General features: G+C 46.1%; 1 protein-coding gene across 2 annotated transcripts in view; it reads right to left on the bottom strand.

Annotated features, from left to right (window-relative positions):
* Positions 1–26,848, bottom strand: part of MAP2K5 (mitogen-activated protein kinase kinase 5) — a 1,262,070-nt gene that overhangs the window by 936,799 nt on the left and 298,423 nt on the right. For both annotated transcript variants that reach the window (XM_078683055.1, XM_078683056.1), the window contains one exon: positions 8,480–8,544. In XM_078683055.1, coding sequence (XP_078539181.1) covers positions 8,480–8,544 — 65 coding nt within the window. The remainder of the gene's footprint in view (positions 1–8,479; positions 8,545–26,848) is intronic.

The following is a 26,848-nucleotide window of genomic DNA, read 5'->3' as shown; positions in this document are numbered from 1 at the left end:
ACAGCAGATTCAGTTATGCTCTGTGAGCTGACCTACTTTTCATCTCAACTGCTGGCTCTGGCATCAGGCACTGTGACATCAGAACTTGACTTTAATAACCTTATATTGGTTGAGTTCTAACGTATTTTCGTTATAATCAGTGAGCTGGTGCGTCAGAAGTCGCCGATCATAAAGAAATTTGTGACTGCCATTTATACAGGGATTACAGAATCCCATGTATTATAATGATATTTTCCACATTAGTGACTGTGATCTCTACTTCAATGTTATTCCCCTAGCAGTCATGCAGGCTCTTCCTCAATGCTGGGCTGGGCCTTGGGTCTGCTTCCTCTTTCTGCAGCACCCTTTGAGACTCCTCCTCAATTTCCACCTGTACCTGCTTCCTGTCAGAATCCCCCCGGGACGCGGCGCGTTACCTCGGGATCAACAGCCAAATCAGATGCCGTTCACCGCGTCATGGGTGGACACGGAACCACAAGATCCAGCATGCCTGGTGCGAACAGCACGCACTCAGAAACGCGTACATAAGACGCAGAGGTTGCCGGGAACGCTGTCGGATATTTTGATTCTTGCCGACCGTTAAGCTGTGTCCCGCTGGTCGTTGTTACCCGGGGACACCGAACCTTGCATCTGCCGAAGAAGTGGTCCCGCTGTCCGGGAGTCAGGAACTAGTTGCAGGAAGCGAGCGGCTGCTCGTGCGGTTCCAATGCAGCGGAGTCTGGGTTGAGCGTTGGTTTCTACGCTCCCTAGGCGGATTGTGGGACAGAGACGCACACCATAGGAGGTGTTTGCTGCGTCTCTGTTTTGGGCCTTGAATATCTTCACAGACCCCTCGGTAGAGTGCCCGGCTGGGCGTTCCCGAGTCGAGTGTCTGCACAGCGCAGGGACGCTGTCTCTCGTGCTAAATTACCCCCGTCTACAGTCCCCACTCCATCAGTCGTACACGAACGGCATTTTCGGCCGTTACTTAGCACGGTGTCCTCTGTTGGATGAACACCGGGACCGGTGTTTCTGCAGAGGACCTCCTGGGAACAGGGCAGGCGACTGATGGGTATCGTATGATTCAACTTGGTATTAGCGAGACTGTTCATCGCATCTTCCTTAGTTACCTTTTCCTGTATGTTATTGTGTACATTAAACAAGAACATAACAGCAAAACCTACAACTTGTTGTTTCCGTGGGTTTCTTACTGTTTTCTCGATCCCGAGAATAGGGAGATTACACTTCCATTATCCTTAGCAATCATAGACATCTCTCCTGAATCCTCAGCTGTAGCAGCCATCCACACCCCTTCCCAATCATATGGTATATCTGCTTTTCATTATCAGGACCTTTCTTAATAATGGGCTACGTACTGTGGCCACTATTTCTGTAGCTACCACAAACACCCCTTCTTAATTGAAGGTAGTGGTAACTCCTTTTTCTGTGGACGCTATTTTATCCCGCTCCCCGGAGCACATAGTTCCACCTTCTTTTCTCTGTAGCTGCCTCACAGGACTCTTCACAGTCCATAGTTGCTCTCTACGTCCACTTTCTATTCTCGTAGTAGACATTCAGATCCGCTCCATTTTCAGAAGCGCCAGTGGCTCTTGCGCTTCCTGAAGCAGACCCCCAGCTCTGCCTCATTCCTCTACCTGCAGTGGTGACTTAGACAACCCCTCAGTCCTAAAGGCCGTTGGGGGGTCGGGGTGGGGGATTCTTCTTCACATCTGCCCATTTATTTTCACTTTCGGCCAAGCCTGGCTTTCTCTGCCTTTTATCATTGGTCTGCCACAATACAAAGTACCGCTGGTTGGCCAGGACTGGTTGAAAGCGGTACACATGGCACTGAGCCACGTAAAGCTACACATTTGATGCAACCCGCATCTTTAACAATTCAGCAATAACAATGTTCACAAGGAACTCATTTAACAAGCGAATGACAACTCAGTGCAGCAATTAATGTATCCTGCTTGATTTAAAAAAATTGCTAAATAATATTAGAGTAAGGCCCTAGTTCAATAAGGCACATTAATATCTAGTTCACATTACAACTCACAAGACAATAATGCTTTTCTTCTTCACTTTAGCCAAAGTGAGTGTTCTTTATTATTGCACAGTAATTGTATATAAATGTTTACCAAAAATGAGCATAAAGAATATATTTCCTGTCAGTGTATTTACATTATATACATTTGCGTATTTGAAAGTGAATAATGAGCCCCAGTGAAACAACCATAACCACCCATGCGTTATAGACAGTGCAGTAGAAAACTTATAATGATGGTTATTGGTACATAAAAGAAGAGTCAATGTGGAATTATAGTTCAAATAATTCTCTGGATTTGTGGAGGGCTCTCCCTTTTTAAAAAGTCGACGACGTTTCAACCCTCTCTTGATACGGGGTCTCTTCAGGACAACAATTCTGGGGACAATGAGGGAATCAAGGTGCCAGATTGGTAGTTTCCAATGACTTTTGGGTCGTTCTTGTTTTTTGTGAGAATTGTTTGCGCATCTTTAACAGGCACAGGTGTGCTCCCGGGCCCATTCGTGTTGCCCATTCATTTTGTCCATAATTAATATTACTATGGGACAATTACATTTTTAGAAGGCCAGATCACCCTGCCACAGTGGGGCTACTCTCTACCTTCAATCCTGCAATTGCACCCTCTAACCACTGGCAACCCCCTCCTGCCGCCTCAGTGGGATCTTAACCCCCCCCCCTGGCCATCCTAAAGAAAATCCTTGATTTTCATAAACATTTTTTCCTTAGTCGGTGATATAGCCAACATAGAGGGAAACCTGCTAATTCGCCATCTGGGACATCACAGCAAAGGCGCCCAAGACCTAATCTTAGAAGACTCAAGACTGAATAATATGTTTAATAATGGACACAACTGCAGTCAAAGCCAGAGCTGGGATTATAAGACATCAGAGACCACGAGATTCGATGTGATGGCCTTTAGGTTACTAGTGAATCCCTGAGAGCTCTTCACATGCTTATCAATCACTGACCGGAGGGGAGGCATCTTCATTTCACAGATATTAGCATTATAAATCCATACCTTTCATTAAATAATGCTCTTACTATAGATGCGCAACGAATGACCTTTGCACTCCGCAATAATAGGAACATGACAGGAGGTCAGCATGCTATCTCTGCAGAGTTCAAAGGTCATCACTTAGCAGTAATTACAAATACAATATCTGTGATACTCTGGTGTGTGAATATTGGATAAATAGTGTCTATGCTGCAGGAAGAAAAGGGGGAACGATTAGGATGAGGGGGAAAGTATGAGGGAGAAGGGGGAACACGGAGAAATGTACATTACGGGAGATAGAACTCAAGTGCGATAAAGTGGGTGAGAGAAAAGAGTAGAAAAGAGGAGAAAAAGCATTCGGAGCCGCCAGTGACTGGGAGGAGAGTGGGAAAAAGAGGGAGAGCGCGGTCGACGGACAGGAAGGGGTGAGACGGAGAAAGAAAGGGTGGAAGATAATGAGTGAAAATGGTGGGAGAGTGAAACGCGGAGAGGGCAGCCGAGAGCAAGAGGAAGACGCAAGACGGCGAAGTGAGTGGGAAAGAAAGAGGGAAGATACGAGCGAAAAAGTTGGTTTTATGGGCGGGTGGGGGTTGTTTCAAAACTACAAAACTGCAAAATTGTTAATGCTGACAAAGGGGAAGAGCTGGCGCGAAAAAGAAGGGTTGATAAAAATTGCCTGCGGTGGGGGGGGAACAGGTGCAAAAAAGAAGGGTGGGTGGGTGAGAAAAGGGTGAGCAGGTAGGAAGATGGAGATGTGGACCACGGGGAGGGAGGGTGCGACAGGAAGAGTGAGAAGGGGGAGGAGGGAACAGTGGGCAGGGGAGAAAAGGATGAGCGAACGAGGCAAGGAGAGAGGGGAGATGAGGAAAAGGGTGGAAGCAAGGGTTGGCGTGACTGGAAGAGAGGTGGCAGAGGAGGATGGAGGAAGAGGGATGCACGGGTGGGGGAGGGAGGGAGTGACAGCCGAGGGACAGGGAAGGGAGGGACTGACAAGCAAGGGAGGGTGTGGGCAACAAACGAGAAAGCTCGTTTGCTGTGGAGGGAGCATATGGCAAGGGATGGAGCGTGGCTTGGTGTAAAGGAGAGGGGTGCAATGGAGAAGAAAGTAAACAAGGGTAGCGAAGGAAAGTGGAGGCGGGCATCACAACTCCCCCCCCTCCCCATCCCGCATGAGCAGCTATAGCAGGGGTGAAGTGCTTGATGGGCCTCTTCTGTCTGCAGCTCGGCAGACAAACGCTTATAAATAAACTGATTGAAAGGAATGATGGATGGATGGATGTGTGTGGGAGTGAAAGGGTGGATGGATGGGTGACTGGAGAGACGCCTGGATGAATGAGTGAAAGGGAGGATGGGTGGGTGAGCGAAAGGGTGAACATAGATGGCTGGATGAATGAGAACAAGGATGGATGTAAGAATGAATGAGTCAAAAAATGGATGTTGGATGGTTGGACGGGTTAAAGAGTGGATGGATGATTGAAAGGATTGCTAGTTCAGTGAAAGGGTGGATGAATGGCTGAGTGAAACGGTGGATAGATGAGTAGGTGGATGGATGGATGGCTGAGTGAAAGGGATGATGAATAAGTTCAAGGGGGATGTATGAGTTCAGGGGTGAATGGATGAAAGAGTGGATGGATGGGTGAAAGGGTGGATTGAGGAGTGAAAGGATTGATGGGTGGGTCAGTGTGTGGGTCGAAAGGGGGTGGTTAAATGAAAGGGCGGATGGATGAGTGAAAGGGAAGATGGATGGAGTGAAGGGTGGATGGTTGGATGAGCGAAAGGATGAATGGATAGCTGAAAGGTTGATGGAGGGAAGGATGAGTGAAAGGAAGGATGGATGGATAGGTTTTGGCAGGGGTATTGTGAACCCCCCGTTTTAGCTGCTATGGTGGGGTTGGAGTTCTTGATGAGCCTCTGCTGTCTGCAACTCGGCAGACAAAAGTTCATAATTGATGGGAAATGGTGGGTGGGCGAGTGAAAGGATGGATGGAGGGGGGTGCGAGTGAAAGGGTGGGTGGGTGGATCGATGGATAAATGAGTGAAAGGGTGGGTGTAAGGGTGGATGAGTGAAAGAATAGGAGGATAAGTGAAAGTAATTATGGATGGACTAACAGGTGGATTGATGAGTGAGAGGGTGATTTAATGGATGTAAGGGTGACTGAAAGGATGAATGGATGAGTTAAAGGGTAAATGGGTGGGTGTATGAGAGGAAAGATGGATTGCTGAGTGAAAGGGAGAATGGATTGGTGGATGAATGGAGTGAAAGGGTGGCTAGATGGATGAGCGAAACGATGAATGGATGAGTGAAAGGGTGGCTGGAGGGATGGATGACCGATAGGATGAATGAATAGGTTTGAAGATGGATGGATAGGTGTAGAGATGGATGGATAGGTTTGAATATGGATGGATGGATGGATGGATGGGGAGAATGGAGAAAGACAATGATGGATGAAAGAATGAAGGGGTGACAGAAAGTGAAGATGAAATGGTGGATATCAGTAGGTGGATTGAGAGATGAATGGAATATGCTTGAATGGAAGAGACAAGAAAGCTCTTTTGAGGCGAATCCCAATGATGTGCTTTGCTTGCTTGGTGCCATAAGAGCTTTAGTTCAAATTGGGAGGAATTTTAATCTTCTGGATACTACCTTGAGAGGGGCAGAAAGAAGGCGGAAGACTGAGGAATGGAGGAGTGATGGGGCCGGAGTCGGATGTAATGAATAGGAAGCCAAGGAGAAACAGGGAGAGACATTGGTGAGAGTGAGAACAAGGGATGGAGGGAAGTAGGAGGCAAGGGTTGTTAGTGGGAAAGAAAGGGAGATGAGAGTTAGGGTAGAAACTGCATGAGACACAAGGGGAAAGTGAGAGAGCTGGGTGCCAAATAGACAAGCATGTCAATTAGGCCTGGGCGGTAAATTCCGCTCCGCTCGCGGAATTTACGGAATTTGGGTAATTTCGCGTTCTGCGGAGAACACAAAATTGCCCAAAATTCTGCGTTCCGCAACTTCGCAAAGTTTTTTGCTTGTTCGCGTTCTAAAATGCGTGTTCAAGAGATATTTCCCCCCGAGCATGCAAACGGCGATTGCGAACAGTAAAAAAGCATCCCGAACAAGCAATTCCCCGTGTTTGCTGAATTTCTGCGTGTTTGAAGATTTTTTACCATTTCTCGGAGATTTGCGTAACGCAATTACGCAAATTCCGCCCACCCCTAATGTCAATGCCATGGGCATCTCCAATAGCCCGAAGGCGAGGAACAGCTAAATTGTGATCCTGCAACATAAGCTCCGGGCAGAGGTACCATAATACTGAGATGCTGATGCATTGTGTGAAAACTTGCTGCATCCCTCACCTGGGCGTGCTACACCTGTAGGATTATCACGTCTGGAAGATGCCCAGAGCCAGAGAGGCATCGTTTACAGCACATAATTTAAAGCATGGAAAATTGATGCCACCAAAGGGTAATATAGCAAAGCGCAGTAAATCTTAAGCACCCAAAAAAATTACGGTAGCGGCCTAGGCAAAGGTACAGGATTTAGGAGAGAGTTAGAACCTGAGTTAGGTTTCAAGTTAGAGATTATAGTTAATGAGGTGTGTGTAGGACCAGAGTAAATTTTTTAGACAGAATACATTTTGGTACTTTACAATTCGATTTTTCTTCAATGCTTTAAACTAGGAGCAGGGATATAGAACAACACATAGCAGAGGAGGAAAGACTAAAGTGTAATACAGAGAGCTCTAAAATTTATGGAATGAACATCAAACGAGGAAGGTGTGGACATTTCCATCTGGTGCATAACGAGATTGGCGATCCCAACAACTACTGTAATGTGTTAAACTTCCGCTATGCATCCCCTAATAGAGTTCACGCTACCAGTCCAGAGTGTGGCTATCAGAACAATGCTTTAGCAAAAAAACAGTGCATCAATTCACCATATACAATTTGGCCCAATCAATTTACCTGCAGTTTCTTGTGCCTTCACATCAAGCATATACCATCATGCAACGTTTTTGTCTTCAATGCTCAGGGAGCAGGCAAGCTTCCCAGAGGCCTAAATCTATGCACTTCCCAAGAGACACATCAAACACTCGTACACATCTGTACTTGTGTGTGCTTTCTGTTTAAAAACATATGTTGTGGAAGCATCAGAGCTAGCATCAACCCAGGTTTTGGAAGAATTCTTCTTTCCACAATGGACATTGCAGGGCTTCCAAGAAGAGGTTTCACATCCATTTAGGAATCAACAAGATCCTTGACCATGTAAAACTAATTTTGTGTGTTTAGCTACTTGCCCCATCTTCTATTTGTATCTCTTTTCTCACATCCTTACCTGCCACTGTTAAACTGGGTATTTCTTATCCTTGGGCAAGAACTTGAAGCACATTACATTCTTATATTATTTTGAATTTGTACATCGAGCTTTCTGACATTTTTTAACTCTACATATCTGTGCAACATTCTGTTGTTCTCTGTTCAGTCCTCTGCAGAGGGCCTTGTGCTCGGCCCAGCTACCAGAAAGTAAGAAGCTAGGCTACTTCAAGAAGTCTGTTACCCTACTGAGATTCATCTGAACTGGACTTTAAAGGATCTGGGTGATGGCAACTAGAAGGAAGGTGCCATCCTCAAACCTCATCATTAGATGGGCAGGAAATAACTGAGTGTTGTTGGCAAAGTCACTCTTATTTTGAACCAGTCAGTGAAGGGTTGGACTTTTGAATTAGCAAGTATGTGAAGAGAAAAGTCAAACGTAGGTCGAGACGGACTTCCCAATAGGGAACGGGGACAGTTTCCAACAGGTCAGTGCCCGTGAAGGGCCAATGGTGTTGAGGCCGAGCCATTCACGTGCCAGGCTGGTATCTGAGACGCGACTTGATGTACCGCAACCCTATTGGTCGTTGTAAAACATACTGTAGTATCTTGTTATTCCCTATGCCTTCCCTCTCTACCTCTATTAGAATGTTGATGTGATGCATCTAACAGAATGTTGGCGATCTGCCTGACAGATTACAGTTGGCTGGGCTGAGCACCAACATGGTTGGTGGGGTCTCCCTTTACATCTTGGAATAAAGCATCACCTAAATACTACTCTACGTGTGGACTTCTCATCATTACACATACTCCCAATTTTTGCAATAGAAAAGTCAGAAGACAGAAGACACACACTTGCACAAATGCTTTGTACGGGTAACGGGGTCTGCGCATTGAAGGTTATAGAGGAAGGCGTAGGAGAACTCTGCAGAGGAGTGGACTTTTCCAAAGATGATCAGTAGACATGTTGAGTAACAGAGATAGAAATCATCGTCAAGGGAGGAAGAAAAGTATGAGTTTCACATTAAAGACTGAGTAGACAGGGTTGGGGATTTGGAGTTGTAGGAAGCACAAGCGTTGGCATGCATAAGTGGAGGGCACAGCCCAGAACACCTGAAACTTTTCTCAAAGTAGAAGAACAATGGACAGACACTCACTTGTAGACGGTGCCACCGTTTCCATGGCCCAGGATGTCTCGGTAACAAATGTCCTGCTCGTTCATCTCCAGGAGAAGGAGGGAGGCGGAGGGAAAAATAAGACAAGAGAGGTGTCAAACTACCGAGAGAAATGTCAAGGAAAAGCAAGCGCGGCCCATAAAGCATCGGCTGCGCAGGTCATTCCAAGTTCAGCTGCAAGAAGGCCGGGATCAATACAACATTTGCTGTCCAATTTATAAAAGGCGATACCAGGGGACACTGTGATGGACGCTTTAATGGCCATTTGCTTGCCGGGGTCATTTCATTAAAGTTTGATAAAAGGTGTCAAAACGGGATGATATAGACATGGCTGAGCTGCAGCCGGCCCTGGAGCCCGAGGCATGTCGGTTCAGGGGGCATCCCAGGTTGTGGCGGTGGAGGGCGGGGAGGTGGCACTTGGGGAATATTACCCTTTCTAAGGTTAGCTAGTCTGGAGGGGCTCTACCCACTCACAGGGGATACCAGACAAAGATACACAAGCGGTGACAATTGTGTGCACTCAGGTTTTCTGTTCAAATCAATTCTGCATCGCTCTTGTGAGCGCAGTGCTCGACCACAGCTCGGCTCCTCTAGTCACAATATTTTTATTAGTCCTCAGGAGCAAAGTAGCCACACCTTAGGCGAGCAACTAAAAAGATGCACCCACAAAGATCTACAAAATTCTCCTCTTTCACAGGTCAGGTCTTTAGCTCTGTAAGTCGCATTGAAAATGGTTCTGCTTATAATAGAGATTTTCCACGGATTCTGTCATGAGCAAAGGTGAGTATTATGCTTTTACTACTGGCAGCAGAAAAGATAATTCACTTAGCATAACAACATAACACAAACTTCACACTGTACTGTTAAACCAGATGAGACTGACTTGAATTCCGAGACATAATTTACAGGGGGTTAGAAAAACAGCAATTAGATGTATCAACCAAAACGTTGTGCCTATTTCTTTTAAAGTCTCACTTGAACATTGCCTGATGAAGTTAAATCTTTTCATAAATGCTTGCCAATAAATAATGTGTTTAGCTTAATTAGGGTATCAATTCCTTGCTTCCCTCTGACGAATGATAGTTGTAGGAAATCCACCTTTTCTTTGTGGTCACTCCAGATTTTTCACCTTTTGCTGAACCTTATATTTTTGCTGGCTTTAGGACTATGGACACTTTACCCCTGCTATCCAGTAGTAAAGTGCCCATGTTCCTCCTTTAAACCTGGTCAAATTGGCCTACTCAGAACTGGTATATTCAATTTGCCTATACATACGTACAATATGGTACAATATGTACGCTGGACCTGAAAATTAAATGCCACTAGTGGACTACAGCACCTATTGTGCCCATCGGTGGCTACCAGGTGGGAAAAGTGGTGGCGTGAGGGACAATAACAAATACATTAAAAAGAAAACTTACCTGCCGCCTCGCTGCCTCGGTGCTCTTCAGGTCCTGATCACAGGTTTCTAGAATCCCTTGCGCCAATCCAGATACTGCTCTCATGATGATAATACTATTACACAGCATGAGAGCAGTGATGGGATTGGACGCAGGGGGCTGGTTTTACGCTCCTAGAAAGACTGGGAACCGGTGCCTGCTTCTTCTCCATGTTATAGACTATAGTCTGGAGATATCCAAGTGCGCATGCCTGTTTGGCTGTCCTAAGACAGCCGTCTAAACCGTCATGCGCAATTGAAGTGTCCTGTGCCCACCACTCCTCCTGCTGCTGCCAGATGATGGCCCTGCCCTCAAGATTCCTCTCCAGCTCAGTCATATGAAATAAAATGATAATAAAACTGCTTTATTATTATTTGATTTTACATGTTTTTATCTGCTGGCTGAGGCAGTGGGGCAACGCTCCTCCGCCATAACGAAGGAGCCGCCGTGGATTGTGCCATCCACTGCAAGTGCACAACAGAGCAAATATGGCTTTAAGTCTACTCTTGTAGCCTGGATGCAACAGTGAGAAACATAGTTAAACAACTATTTTTAATAATTATTAAAAATTCAATTAAAAATGGTGAATTCAGATTTTTTTTAAATAAATGTTAAGGAAAAGTAACTTTTACAAAGTTACCTTTCCCCAGCCAAAGGTTCCTGGAATCTAATTTACATTGGCTCTTGCCTGACAGGACCAAAGAATAGGATGACATTAAAGGGCAGATATGACTCCTCCGAACTTCACAGAATATGAAGGGTGGGGACTGTGGGCATTCTTTTTGAAACTACAGTGTCAAATCCTGCTTGACAAGTCTGCTGGGTTCCAATACACCAGTTGGGGTGCACTTAAAATGGAAAGAACAGGATGTCAATGTAATTCTGGTGTATCCAGTGCCTGGTTGCTAAAGGACCCTGCTTTGTCATATTCGACTACTGTCTCTGGGTTTGCTGGAGGCACATTACTTGCTCCAAACTGGATTTTAGTATTAGATGTGGGAGGACACTATGATTACCATAGTATGTTCCCCACACACACCCCAGCTTTCAGAGGCCAACTTTAGTGTAGACAAAGACTTTTGCCATCTTAAAAATGCACGGAAACAGGGCATGGCATGGTGTCAGCCAATATGGCTGCACTTTAAGAGAGCTCTGGGACGCTAGCTGAAAGAAAGCCTACCATCTGTATCATTATCCGCCCACGTTTGGACCTAAGGCAGAGTATCACTATTTCTGGGCGCCAGGTACAGTTGAAGGCATTTTGGGGTTAAATCTCACACGAAAAAATCAGGTTTGGGCGATTGGGAGTCAGCCACCCATGCCTTGGCTGGGCCGCAGAAACCAAGACCAGGTCACTTTCGCTCCAACAATCGAGAGAGGCCTGCAGCCCGGGTCTGGAGTTCAGCTGGCCTAGTGACGATGGACGGATTGGGCCTGTGACGCACTGCGGAAGAGGGGCCACTTGGTGGCAAGACGCACCGAGCAATAGAAGGCCTCTGGAATGGTGGTGAGAGAGCAGCAGTGGTGGGGACCATCTATCCTGGCAGTAGTGGGTGACTGCACAGGGTTCACGTCTTGTCCCCGAGCAAGGAAAAGAGGCTGAGGATTGGGTGCAGGAGCACCGTGGTTGAGAGAACAAGATTGCATGCCCATGTGGTGGAGTGATCTGAAAAGCAGGGGGGTCCCCTCTGCAAACCTGTTCGCCTGGCTGCGAGCGGAACACAGAGCATGATGAAAGGGGAACCGGCTGGACTGATACCCTGCGCTGTCAGAGGGAAAGAGTGGGCTTTGATTTCTGGACCTAGATAGCCGCCTGGGCCAAAGGGAGGCAACGATACTGGTGAGAGCGAGAGACGACAAACGGGTCTGTGAACCTGTCCTAGATATCCTGAGGCCCCCTCTATTCTCTCTATTCGAGAGTTTACCACTTATACTTACCGGATGTATGTCACTACAACGCATGCCATTACGACGCAGGTTTTACAACGCAAGTCGTTACAAAGACTTGCATTGGGGGGCGCTGGATAGTGAATAGTTTAATTTACTATTCCAACTCCAGTCCCCGTGGATAGTAGGGAAGGTGTTGGATAGTAATTAAACTATTCCCTATCCTAGAGCGACCCCAGCGCAATTCGTTGTAATAACTTGCGTTGTAAAAGTTGTGTCGTAATGGTAGTGCGTTGTAAAAGTTGCGTTGTAAAGGATGTTTCCCATACTTACCTAGGCAGAGAGCTGGGAGCACCTGGAAGCGTCAGTTTACAGAGGGAAAGAGGTGACCTATTACACCCTGGAAACTTTTTAGCCTGCAACCAAACAAACTGGTGTGAAGAAGGCTTGCGCTGGGGTTGGGCGGAGCGGGCCAGGCATTGCGGGCCCCGCAATTACCACAGGAGCCTGGCCCGTTGATGAGAAAAGATACACGGGGTGAGCGCCCTCATGGTCTGTGGCTGAGACTTGCAGTGGTATATATTTGCAGTCACTACTAGGTTAAGGCCATTCATTTCTATGCAGCGCGCATTTGAATATCCACAGTAGCGCCAGTGGGATATTACCTTTACTCCACTCCCCCCTCCTCCGCTCTCTTCAACAGCTCTATAAACCAAGAAATGGTGAAACCGAAGGGGCAGCAACAGATGCTATCTAATTTATTATTATTATTTATTTTTTTTACAGAGTTTTATATAGCGCAAACTTGACCTGAATCGGGAATCAGAGCGCTTTACATTGCACCAGTTGCATTACATGAGGACACATTAATTTTTTGTTAGGCATGGGGAGATTAAGTGATTTGCCTAGAATCACAGGATGTTCAGCCTCATTGCTGAGACTCGAACTCTAGTTCCCCAGATTCGAGGTCCACCGCCCTAGCCGTTAGGCCAACTCCTCTCCCCCTAATAAGATGGACAAATACGCTGTGTCCAAACAGTCGCTGGAGGGGACTGGGCCAGAAACTGAGATTCCCGAATCGTCAGAACGCTAACTAGGGGATATAATAGCTGCAATTTGTGACCTTAAAGGTACTCTAGAACCCAAAATCGATGCAGTGACAGTGAATGTTAATCTTCAGGCGGACTTTACGAAAAATGTTTGATAAAGTCATGGCAGCTGAGGCGGACATCCATACATTACAAGCCACATCTCAAAAATTGGAAACTCAAGTTCGGTATCTCACTAAACAACAACAGTCATGGTGGCTAAACTCGAAGATAAGGAGGACAGGGCCCAATGTAATAATATTAGGGTGGTTGAGGTCCCCGAGGGGGCAGAGGGGCCTAGCATCGACCTGTTCATCGAAGATCTGATTGTCAATATTCTCCGGGAGCCGCAAAAACTCACCGGACACGCCGTGAGCGGAACGGCTTGAAGTCGCAGTTGCCGGTCACGCCGTGAGGGGAACGGCTTCCGGACTACCACTCCCAGCAGCAGTCGCGCTACACCCACGCCACCAGCGCGCCCGGAGGCGCATAAGTAAACGGAGCGACTCTCGCACCGCGAGTCACGCGCGGGAGAAGCCCTGGACAAGGGTGGGGCAGTCTGTGCAGTCCGGGCAGACCGAGGCAGGGCTGGGCCACCCCCCTAAGAAGTAAGACTCATGAACTTTCAGATTACATTTTAAATGTTATTTCGGTTCTTAAGTTAAACTTGGAAGTACTTTGATTTTACAAATCACTGTTCCTGTTTTCCTGTCTAATACCAGTGGTGGACTCAAAGACATTGATATCGAAGGGGCCAGCACCTAGCTATTATTAATGGCTAAAAGCAAAGTAACTATGGACAATTACCTAGTGAAAATGGTGAGCAAAATTAACAATGACAGAAGGAAGTCACTGGGGCGTGATAATCTACCAGTAACAATAACGTCTGTATCTGACGCCAGTGGTGGATTGACTTTAGCCTCCCCTTCCACTACTGATGTCATCCCCAGTGCTCCTATAGTGGAATCCCAGGAGATAAACAGGGCAGACCAGGACACATTAGAGGATGATGCGCCTGACGATCCTATGGAGGATTCCACTTATTGCTCACCAGCCAAGAGAGCAGTAAGGAAATGTAGGAAAACAGCGTCGAAACAGGGAGGAACACACACTAGGAGAAAGCCTGACACAGCCAAGAGGAGCACTCCCAGTCACAAAGGAACTATGACTACTGACATTGGCATTAATATAAACCCTGATCTCTTGGACCATATTGCTAAGTTGTTAGAGGATAAACTAGAAGGGATTGTCAAGCCTCTAGTGGCAAAAATCGATGCCCTGACCACTGAAGTATCTAGATTGGGGAGCTATTAAACCAGACAACCAATGGCGAGGGCCCTAAAATGAGGGAAAGGAATATTTCAGCAGACAATGTTGTACAGCAACCAATGGCGGGGGGGTCAACTACGGCCACGGCTAAGGTGACAAGCGTTCTGGATGACCAGCTTACCCAGACCAAAAGAACACCAACAAGTATGGAGGGGAATTCGACCCCAGTAAGGAAAATACGACCAGTTAATCTCCCACCAGCTTGTGAACCATACGTAGTTGTTCTTTCAAATGTCCCACCATTACACCCCATAGAGTCTAACTTTCGCCAGGAGTCACACGACTCACTCAAACACAAAACTGTTTCCTGGCTCAATAAAAACTGTGGGTTTCCCATACAATTTTCCGATCAGATATTGTCAACTAGACTAGCACCCTGGATTGGAAATGCCAGGAAACCTTGCAGGGGTGATTGTGTTATCATTAATTTTAGACACCCCCAGCATGTTGCGACTGTACTACTTAGAGCTGCCTCTTTGAAGCAGGGTGAGAATAGCGTGGGTGTGCACCCCCTGGGATATTTCTATAGTCACTTAGACAAGGTCCCTCAGCGCAATAACCCATCAGGGCCCCCTAATTTTTATAGGAGTCCAATCTTTGAGATCACAACGCACAATAGATATCAAGCACTGAGTGCGTTGGATCAGAATGATTGACTCACATTGATTGATAGCTCTGGTTTGGGGTCAACTTTAAGTAGCCAAGTAGGCAAATTAATTATAACAAATCCAGAGTTTGAGCATACACAGGCACAGGTAGTGGTGCCCATACTGAATCACGATGATAGGTCTGCAATTGGGCCCATCCAAAAGGCAGAGGAAACGGTCAAGATTAGTAATTGCGTTGGCCATATCTCTGAAGAGGAGAGTATAAGCCTAATAGACAGAAGTGTGCTTGTGGGACCTACAACAGGAACTAACTCTCTGGAAGAATTAAGCACCCAAGCTGCCCCTCTAGCCGCTAAATCTACACAAGATATATTGCTGGAAGCACCCCCACTCAGATCCAGTGACAAACTATCCTTAAGACTAGTATCATGGAACATAGCAGGGCTAGCCAAGAATCTTCGGGACCTCGACTGGTGTACCTACATTGAGGACCATGATATCATCCTTCTTCAGGAGAGTTGGTATTTAATAACTCCACACAGGCTTGGTTTTAAAACTTTCCATTGTGACGCAATTCCCTCAATAAAAGGAAGAGCGTCAGGGGGCCTGGTGATTTGGGTTAAAGTCTCTTTAGAAATAGAAGTTACCTTATTAAATATTCCTTCCCTTGATTTGTTGGGACTAAAGATGGTGACAAGGGGGAATGAAACCATATACTTAATAAACATATATAATAGGCCACAGCCAACAAATAAAGAATCTAAGGTAGTAGAACTTCTAGACTCATTTTTAGATACCTTAGGACCAAATGCCCAAGTAATAGTAGGAGGGGATTTTAATTGTAAATATGAACCGGTATTGGGCCTTGATAACTTACTTGAAGAGCAGGACACAGCAAATGATATTCCATACTTGGATGCTATTGGGCCAGTTAAATGCACTGTAGCAGCAACCGAAATTTTTCAGTTGACCGTAGGCCATGAACTAAGAGCATGTAACGGCCGCCTACAGTCGGATAGACCGGCAGCCCCAACATTCTATAAAGCTAACTGTAAGTCACACATAGACTTCATGTTAGTCTCCCTGAGCTTATGGTATTTACTCATTGATCTTAAAATAGATGCCAGGACTGAGAGTGATCACTTTCCACTCCGATTATGGTTAAACCTACAACCCTTTATATCCAATCGAGAAGAGGAGGTCGCACGAAATAGTTCCCCTGTTGAACCTCAGATATCTAACAACAGACGTGCACTAAGATGGCCCTATATCCTGGCTAAAGAAGATGTAATGATAAACATTTACAATACCTTCTCTAATACTGTCGCATCTTGTAAGGAACCTTTATTGGGCAGTCAGGGTGTCTTAGATCTACATTACAAATTGGTTGATGCTCTAGGCCCCCTTCTGAGTAAAGCTTGCAAAAGGGAAAAGACTCCAAACCACTTGGAGTTGGTTAATCCCTGGTATAATAAAGAATGTCGCACAGCAAAGTATCATCTGATCCAGGCTGTTAAAACTAAAAACTCCCATTCTATAAGAGAAAGCAGACATGCATATAACAAAACTCTGACCCAAACGAAAAAAGCATGGGATGATGCACTATGGGAAGATTTACTGATAGCAGCTAAACTGAGAGATCAGGCGCTTTTTGGAGTCTAATATCAAAAGGGAACAGAAAGGGCAGATCACCCAAGGACCTTTACTTAGATGAAAAAACCTGGTGCGACCATTTTGCTAAACTGTACTCAGAAGATGTAGAGGGGTCGCTCACACAAAAACTAGAGTGCAATTTAGAATTGAGCATAGCGCCATTAAGATTTAGCATAGAGGAGACTATGCAGGCACTAGGGGCTGTTAAAGCGGGTAAAGCTCCAGGACCGGATAGGATTCCTGGAGACCTACTAAAACATGATGTGGAAGTATGGGGGCCATACATCAATTTTTTATGTAATTCTATAGTGGCTGGAACGCCAATCCCTGAAAGTTGGAAAGGGGCAGAAATTGTAACAATTTTTAAAAAAGGAGATCGATATGATCCGGGCAATTATCGCCCAATTAGTTTAATTGACCTTTTACAGAAGGTTTTTGCCAGACATATTTTAAATAGACTTACAAAATGGATGGACGAGATACAAATAATGTCTAAATACCAAGCAGGGTTTAGATCAAAAGTCAGCACGGTAGATCAAGTGTTTAGGTTCACGTGCATCTGCTGGAAGTATATCAACATAAGGAAGGGCAGTTTGTACGTGGCATTTATAGACTTGCGGGCCACCTTCGACCTCGTCCCACGGAATCTTCTGTGGATTACACTAAGAGATTTGGGGGTCCCAGGCCAGCTACTTAATGAACTCATCCGACTACACACAGGGAATTATGTAAAAGTCAGATGGGGAAAGGGAGGCGAAATATCGAAGCCCATACCTGTGAGCCGTGGTGTGCGCCAAGGCTGTGTGTTGGCGCCCACGCTCTTTTCATTGTACGTTAATGATATACCTATTTATCTAAGGGATTGTGACCATGACTCTCCGAGGTTAGGAGATGAGGCAATTACGGCATTGCTTTTTGCCGATGATACAATCCTCTTCTCACAGACCCCGAAGGGCCTTCAAAATCTGAACACTTTTTATGGTTACTGTGTAAAGAAGGGGTTGGAAATAAATTCATCTAAAACAAAATACATGTCAATCAATCCGCAAAAGTCCTTTAGGAAGAATTTGGCCTTAAATAACCAAAAATTGGAATATGTGGGGAGCTTTAACTATCTAGGTATTACACTGGACAGTAATCGTTCATGGAAGGGACACCTGACAAAAAGTAGGTTGGCTTTCAAGCAAAACTCGATGCCCATTCTAAAAGTGCATGGAGCTAGTGACTCCAAAACCATTACGCCGGCACTAGAAGTCTTTAAGGCAAAGGCCCAATCTGCTGCACTTTACGGTGCTGAGGTCTGAGGGCATTGCTGTACACACCATTTTGAACGGGAAGAAAACCACTTTTTGCGCAGGTTATTAAAATTACCAACTAGAACCCCCTAGTTCCAGTATTTTTGGATTTGGATCTTAAGCGGACGGATCACCAAGCAGCTCTTAGGCCATTGCTGTATTGGGTAAGGTTATGGACAACCCCGGAGTTGTGTAACTATAAAGATGGACTGATAGAAATTATCCAGATTGATGAGTACAAGAAAATTGCGTGGTTAAAACACATTGAACTTTAGTGTACCAGGTTAGGGCTGTCCCACTTTTGGGACGAACCCCAGAATATGAGTTCAGCGTGTAAAAAGGTTTTAAAAACTACTTACTGGTCTTATGTTAGCGATGTGCCATCTCATTGTCTATCTACTGGCATATTGACTCAGAAATTTTTGTCCATATAAGACAACGCTGCATTTGAACCGTTCATGGATGAGATAAATCCACCATTAGCAAAAACCTTATATTTGCAATTTAGATATGGGGTATTACAGACTAAAGCTCATACATGTAGCTGGGGAGGCAAAAATGAGGATAGCATCTGTACCCTTTGCTCATTAAAGGCTAAGGAAGATGATGCGCATCTATTGTTTTTTTGCTCCGCTTACGCATTACCTAGACAGCGTTGGATAAAACCCTTGTGTAAAAATATGGGTATCAGAACGCATAAAGAGGCTGAGCGTATCATCAAGTCTAATACCTCACAACTTATGGTTTTTTGCATAAGCAGGTTCCTATTCAATGTGCTTCTTATTAGGAAACGTCTTGGATACAAATTGTAATATTATATTGGAATCTGCAGTCTTCACCTATCGAACTAAACTATGCAGAACGTACTGAGTCAATTTTTGTAAAAATTGAGTGATTTTAAAGATTTTAAATATAGGTTTTAATCTGGCTTTTTATCAGGAATTAACCTTTTTTATGGCTTTATCTGTATTTTATGAAATATACTTAATTGTTATAGAATTAATTGTTACTCTGCCCCATTATATTAATTGTAATGTGTTATGCAAGTAATAGTTGTCAAGGGTATTTTTATATTTGTCTACAAATGTTTTCTTGTTTGTACTTCCTGCTTTTATGGCTATATTAGCCGAAATAAAGTTTAACTGACTGACGGACAATATTCTCCTTATGAGTCACCTAGGGTGAGGCACCTCTGACCACACCACAGTGGTGGCATTGTTTTCAGGCCCTTTTAGAGATGGTGTGCTGCCCCCAAGGATAGCCCCCTGGCACTTAAAAGACAGAAAATGTCAAGATACGATACAAGAACAGACGGAATATTATTTCCAGGAGAATGTGGGGTTGGTAGACTTTGCTTTTACCTTTTGGGAAGCTTTCAAAACAGTATTGCGTGGACAAGCTAAAGTCCTCCCAGGGGTAAAGAGGAAGGAACAGGTTATCAAGTATGAATCGTTAGAAAAGGTGCTGCTGACTGTTGCAGCTGCGTGTGCGTGTTTTTTTTAGCTTCGGTTCCCTCCCGTTTGAAGCTGTCCTACATGGTGCTTTTGCAGAGGTAAAGCGAGGTGAGCCGATAGTACCTGGGGGGGGGGAGTGGCTGCGTGTACGTGTATTTTCTTTTTGTTTTAGCTTCTTTCCCTCCTGTTTGAAGCTGTCCTACACGGTGCTTTTGCAGGGGTAAAAGGGAGGTGGGCCGATAGTGCCTTGGAGGGGGGGGGGGGCGCAGTAGATGGTGCCTTTGGAAGTGGCAGCCTGGCTGCCCTTTGAGAGGGGAGGGAGGAGAGATGGTGGTTAAAGTGGCTTAAGGTATCAACATAAACGAGGACTGCACCTGCGTGCACGGGCAAATGTGTAGTCTAGTAGACGAAAATAATTACATGTGTGGTGGTTTTTCTTTGCCATTCTCTTCAGGGACCGTCCAGCGTAAAATGCGCCAAGCTCCCATTCACTATTGCCACATCCTCCCCACCCCACCTGATCGCCCCTCCACCATCCTCCCCCCGGCAGTAGCATTCTAGAACGTCCCTTTTTGAAGTGCTGCATCTGTGTCTCTGGTCCCAGTTGTAATTTCTCATTCATAGTCCTCTCAACACTGCTGTCAATCCAGAACTCTGAAAAGCTCAAACTCACTCCTTATCCCTCCGAAACTGAAAAAGAAAATCACCCAGTATCGATCATTTTCTGGAAACGCTCCCAGGATGTGGAATGCTGTCCCTAGAGTCCCCAGATGCAACCCCTCCTTCTCCTGTTTCAAAAGAGGCCTGAAACTCCATCTCCTCAACAAATACTTTCCTGACCAAAGTCAACTAACCTAGACTTCATTATCCAAGCTGACTCCTCTCTCTTGACATTCAAGGATAGTTGGTGACCGGACTGTGTTAGCCATCTTCGTTTGTTTTCTCTCCCTCCCCTACACTGTTTACCTATTTTTCATATTGTACTTTTTTATCTCTGTTTTGCTTCCATACTGTCTTCCTACTATGTAATGCAATTTCCTTCTGTTTTTACAGTGTGTATGTAAAGCGCTCTGATACCTACGGGTCAAGTTTGCGCTATATAAAACTTTAAAAAAAAAAAAAAAAAAAAAAGGGGATTGCCTCTCTGGAATTATATATAGCGAGGGGGGTGTGCCTGACACCCACTTGAGTCACCGTCTTCGGTTACGGCAACAGAAGTTGAGAAACGTAGCAGAAGATAGGGCCCACGCACATATTTTGGCCACTCAGACAACTCTATGACATGGGCTACAATGCCAATAAGCTTATAGCTTGGCTAGAAAAGACAGAGAGGGGTAGGAACTGGGTGGTAGAAAATGAAGACTCAGCTGGAGTGTCTCATACCACTGGAACGGCCATAGCGGAAGTCGTTGCAAAATATTATTAACAAGTGTATTCTTCCAAGACTACCCGCTTTAGTCAGGATTGCACTAATGTTCTGAAAGATCTCTCCCTTCGAACCCTCTTCACAGAGGACAAGGATGCATTAGAACAGGATTTGACTGTTGATGAGATAGAAGGCGTGATGCGGAGACTACAGGCCGGAAAGGCTGTGGTGCCTAATGGCCTACCGACAGAACTTTACAAATGCATAGCCAATAAAGTTTCACCACACATGCTTAGCATGTTTCAAGCCGCCAGACAAATAAGTATCCTTCCAGTGAATTAGCGACTAGCCACTATTGTGGTCATACCCAAGAAAAATAAACCGCCTACGGCCTGCAACTCCTACAGGCCCCTATCGCTTTTGAATTTAGAAGTCAAGGTCCTAGCAAAGGCCCATGCCAATAGATTGGTGAAGGTAAGTACCATGGTGGTTCATCCTAACCAATCCGGGTTTATGCCTCACAGGAGCACCAGGTTGAACCTCAGGCGTCTTTATTTACGACAGCGACTCCTCAGGCAGAAGATGCTGTTCTGCTCTAATTGGATGCAAGAATGACTTCTGATAGTATAGAGTGGTCATATACATTTGCTGCCTTATCCAGACTTGGATTCGGTCTCAAATATTGCACTCGGACTAAACTTCAATACTAAGGTCCCATGGCGAGGGTGCAGGTTAATGGAATACATTCTCACCCTTTCACTTTTTATGGTGGTACAAGGCAGCGTTGCCCCTTGTCTCCAGTGATTTTTGTCTTGGCCATGGAGCAACTGGCGGCTTGGATCCTAAAAGACCCGCTATTGTGAGGAATCCGGAGGAGCAGCGCATGGGAGGAACAGATCTCCTAGTATGCCGACGACATTCTGTTGTATGTAATGCAGACTCTCTTTTTGATAGATAGAATCCTCCATATCTTCAAACTTTTTGAGAGTTACTCCCGTTATCAGATTAATTGGGACAAGTCTCTCATGTTTCCCCTTACTGGAGGATGGCTGGTTTTACCACGTTGTGTGGGGCTCCAGTGGTAACTCAGGGCTTTCAATATTTAGGCATATATGTGACCAGAAATGCTGAGGATTTTATAGAGCGGAATTTGATTTCTCAATTAGCTTGTCTTAAGTAAGACGTGGCACATTGGAGGGCATTTCCGGAATATCTTATCGGAAGGGCAGTGCTACTTAAGATGATGACCCTAACCCGCATATTGTACATCCTGCAAAATACCTCATATAGGGTGCCACCCGATTTCTTTCGTAAGGTGAATAGCGAATTGCACAAACTATTGTGGAATGAAAGAAGTTCACGGATTTCAGTCTGTAAGCTTCAATGGGGGGTGCATGTAGGGGCAATGGTGATACCCGACATTCAGATCGACTATTGGGCAGCACAGTTGACTGCAGTGAAGGATTGGGTATTTGGGGGCATAGAAAAACTCAGCTTACCAAGTGGATCGGAGTGCGAAGGGGGACCAAGGTTACCCGTCAGTCCTATATTATAAAAAACAAGCAAGACTGCTTCTGTTGCATACTCAAATGGTTGTTAGGGTGTGGAGAGAGGCTAATAAACATCTGGGCTGGGATGGCAAGCTGACAAACTGGACTCCGTTATGGGACAGTGAACTCTTGCGGGAAGTTGGAAATTTAAAAAGCTTCCGTAAATGTGAAATGATAGGTATTGAGTGTTTTGGGGACATTCGGAGAGGGGGCACACTACTGGCCTTTGCAGAACTACAGAAAGAGTATGAAATCGGGGCAACTGGGCAGTTTAAATACCTGCAGGTAGGACATGGGATACAGTACTATGTGTCAGAGGAGGAGCAACTGCCAGAGTTTACTCCTTTGGAGGACCGATTACTACAGGAACCTATGCCAATCAATCAATCAGAGCATTTATAGAGCGCACTACTCACCCGTGAGGGTCTCAAGGCACTTGGGGGGTGGGGTGCTGCTACTGCTCGAACAACCAGGTCATGAGTAGCCTCCTGAAGGTAAGTAGGTCCTGGGTCTGTCGCAGGTGAATGGGGAGGGTGTTCCAGGTTTTTGCGGCGAGGTAGGAGAATGATCTGCCGCCGGTGGTCGCTCTTCGGGGACGGTAGCAAGTGCGAGGTCGGCTGAGCGGAGTTGGCGGTTCGGGGTGCAGAAGGTGAGTCGTCTGTTGAGGTGTACCGGTCGGTGTTGTGGAGTGCCTTGTGTGCGTGGGTGAGGAGCACGAAGGTGATCCTTTTGTTGACGGGGAGCCAGTGCAGGTTTCTTAGGTGGGGTGTGATGTGGCTGTGCCGAGGGATGTCGAGGATCAAGCGTGCAGAGGCGTTCAGTATGTGTTGTAGTCGTTTAAGGAGTTTGGCTGAGGTTCCTGCGTAGAGGGCGTTTCCGTAGTCCAGTCTGCTGCCGACGAGGGCCTGGGTAACCCGTTCCTCTTGTTTCTAGGAGATTTCATTGATATATAAGAAAATAATGAGCAACTCCCCTGACCCGTTGCGTTCCTTGAGAGAGTCATGGGATCGGAATGAGACATAGGGCTTATTGAGGAGGAGAATTGGGTTGAAGCAATTTAGTACCCTAGAGAAATAGCCGTTCGGGCTCGCTTCCGTATGATAAAACTACGAATATTGCACAGATCCTATTACTCTAGGTCTTTACTACACCATCTGGGTTGGTGTGATACGACCCTTTGTGCTAGGGGGTGAGGCATGGTGGGCTCATTTTCCCACAAACTCTGGGAGTGCCCCGTAGTCCAGCACAATTGGGAGCAAGTGGTAACCTTCATGGCCAAAGTTACAAGCTCTACAGTCCCGCTAGAGGTCATGTGGCTGATACTATGTATAACTGGGGAATATGCTTGGCCCAGGTATTCCAAAATGTGGTTACAATTTGCAACAGGGGTGGCCAAAAGAAACACTACGAAGGAATGGGGAGCGATTAGACCCCCCCCCCCCCCCCCCCCCCCGAGTGTCCAGGATTGGGAGGATGACTTAGACTGGTGCCGGCAGGCGGAATGGGTGATCTATCACAGTCAGGGCTGCCCAGGGTAATTTGATAAAGCTGGGATACATATAGTTTGTATAGAGACACAAAGGACAGATTAGGGAAGCTAGTGGGGGGAGGTAGGGAAGTTTACGGTTATCTGGGTAATCGACGACAATATTATCTGCATATAATCATAATTATGCCTTCGTGATCTGTACCATGTCTATCACTACTGCAACGGTAACAATGTGATGCATTGCTGGCTTGAAAAGTAACATTGATTGCAAATGATTGTATCATTCGATGTGCACTGAGCAACTATTTAATAAATAGATTATTTTGTATGCCCCGACAAACTACATTTTGGGCCTTTTTGCTGTAAGGCAGACAGGAACTATTGAGAAAGTGGATAGAGTAGGCCCCAGAAACATCTACCACATTGGTTAGGGAGGGGCCAGGAGTCACTGATGTGCCAGATGTAAATATGGCACCAAATACACAAAAGATGTGAGGAATGTTTGCAATTTGTCTAACCACTGGCAATCTCTTGGGTAGCATTCCAACCCATAATTCCTTTGTCCACTATTTCACCTCAGTTAGGCCCCAGTCATAAGGAAATCAGTCTTGACCCTGCTCCAATAGGACTAGAGCAGACCGAGCTGCCAGGCTAAGTCCTCCCCGAACCATAACACATATACATGAGAATAATAAAAAATCAAAGTAATATATAAAAACCAATACCCAAAATGAAAAGGAGTTCCACAGTATGTCCAGAGTGGCCCTTTGATGTCAGTGAGCCAGTTCACAAATTCTTGATGTCGGGGATCTGGCATTCGGTGTCACAACTCAGTTTGGAAGGGACTGTGGGAGATTTGAGTAGTTGAATTTGAAACACATATCACAATCCTTGGCATGGGGCAGCTGGTGCTGGAGTTGGGCTAGCACGCAAAATAGCTTCACATGGATATTAAACCTACAGAGTCACCCACTGGGGTGTGGGCAGTGATAAGTGTGGGTAAGTGATATTTTGGGTTACATTACATCCGTGACTCCGAGGTCAGAGACCACCAGGTGCAAACCAGCAGATGTTTTCACCGATAAGGAACAGGGTGCAGGGTTCTAGATTCGAGACAAAGAGCTTTGAACTTTACACCTTGCACCACGCGTGTATTTGGTACTTGGAACCCTCGCGTAGGAGGTGCTCTGTCCCGCTCCAGGGATTGCTTTGTGTTCCCTTGTATGGCACCTAAGCTGCCTTCTCCAGGCCTCCCTCCTGCTTTTGTAAATCACGTCTTGAGGGTTCCACCATCGCTCCACCATGACCTATGACAGATCCTCGCATGTTTTTAGTAAATCAGGATTACTTGAGGATACAGGATGCATTGAAAGGGAATTGGCTGAGATCCGCTCCTTGCAAGCTGGTAACACCCCTCATTGCAGCGATGTTCGACTAAATATTCGCCAAATTACCTGAGTGCCCTGCACCGTTAGTCTCCGTGGGGTAAGGGTGCCCAGGGTACGAACACAACGCCGTCCTCTGTCCAAGCCCCGCGCACCTTAGGTTGCAGGATAAATACCGTGCCGTGTTTGTGGTGCAGGAGGCCGGCAAATGCCTCTCCCGGCCGGCACCTGTCAGCGGCCCTCCCATCTGCCCATTAGGCTCAATTGAGTGAGACATCTGTGTCACGGCAAATAAGAGAGCCTTATTGATTTTCCCTAACCGCCCCTCACTTGCCCTCTGTTCTGAAGGCAGAAATCTTAATTATCTAGTCTGCGCCCGTGCTTCTTGCGTGGTGGTCCTCCTGTCCGCCTAAATGGCACTTTCATGAATCAAACCGCCGCTGCCCGACGTGTCAGAGGGCTAATTACCCAGCCAGGGGCTCCGCGGGCTACAAGCACCTCCAGACTGCGGTCTGGTGGGTACCAGCAGCGCTGGTACCACGGCAGACCCTCGCGCCACCTCAGCCTCGTGCAGCCTGGCGCACTACGGCGAAACAGCCATGGTGAGCATGTGTGCACACCTCGAGATGTCTGGGGCTAGTAGAAACCGGTGTCTCTTGCTTCAGTCCACCTTGGTCGGAATGTGCAGCTCTTGCACCACCGCGCTGTAGTGGGTGTGAGATGCCCAACAGCCACCACATGTCTAGCCTCTGCACCTCATTACCTGCTTCATTTGCAAAAAATAGAGGTGCCAGAGCCCTCTTCAGGGGGCCACTTCCGCTTGCACCGCCCATTGCTGCTGTCAGCACTACCAATAACAGGAACAGCACAACTACCACAGCAAAGGTCCTAAAACTAAGAAGTGGAGGGACTAACCAAGTTAGGAAGTATGCAAGTAACATTATGGTGCATCACAGCTCAGCGTGACATCACGGCATCACAGGAAGTGACATCTCAACCATGACCTCACAGGATGTGACATCAGGTCTTAACGCCTCACACATGTTTCACATTTCTATAACAAGTACATTTGAGCGCATTATGCAATTTAACAAATTAGATTTTGCTTCTGGGTTGTGCCAAAAAAATGACGCAACCCCAATGCAAAATGTGGGCCTCAATTTATACATTGAGGGCCTCATATACAACCTTTTGGTGCAGGGCAGCACCGCAAGCCTTAATGCAGCGCTGCCCTGCTTCAAAAGGAAAGGGCAGGAATGTGCAATATTAATGAAATACGGCACATTCATGTCCTTTCTGCATGCACAGGTGCACAAATTGGTGCCTAGCACCAATGCAGGCACCCTTGCATCATGGTGCAGGGGTGTCTGCATTGTAGGCAGGGTTGTTTTTGTGCAGGAAAAGACACCTCCCTGAACAAAAACAATCAATAGAGGTGTTTTCCTCTTTCTATGTGTGCTGCAAAATGTAGCACACATAGAAAGAGGAAAAAACGAGGAGAAATTTAGTTATTTTTTCTAATTACTCCTCCCCTGGGGGGGCGCACAGTTTTGATGCATTTCAGGTTTAAAGATCCTTGCAAATCTGGAAATGTGTCACAACCCATGGGTGTTGCATGGGAAAACCCACCGCAACGCCCATGGAATGCCTCTTTGACCTAAAGTTAGGCAACGTAGCGATTTACGCTGCTTTGTCTTAGCAGGCCTGTTAGGCCATGCAAAGCCACACAGGGTTGCTTTGCATCTCCTCAAAGATATTACTGAGAGGTCTGCCACACCGAAGTGTCGTAGAAAGTGAAGTCTCTTGTA

The sequence above is a fragment of the Lissotriton helveticus genome, chromosome 3_1 (assembly GCF_964261635.1).
Source record: "Lissotriton helveticus chromosome 3_1, aLisHel1.1, whole genome shotgun sequence".
Lineage (NCBI taxonomy): Eukaryota > Metazoa > Chordata > Amphibia > Caudata > Salamandridae > Lissotriton > Lissotriton helveticus.
Note: the sequence above shows the minus strand (reverse complement) of the source record. Positions and strands in the feature narration are given on the sequence as shown.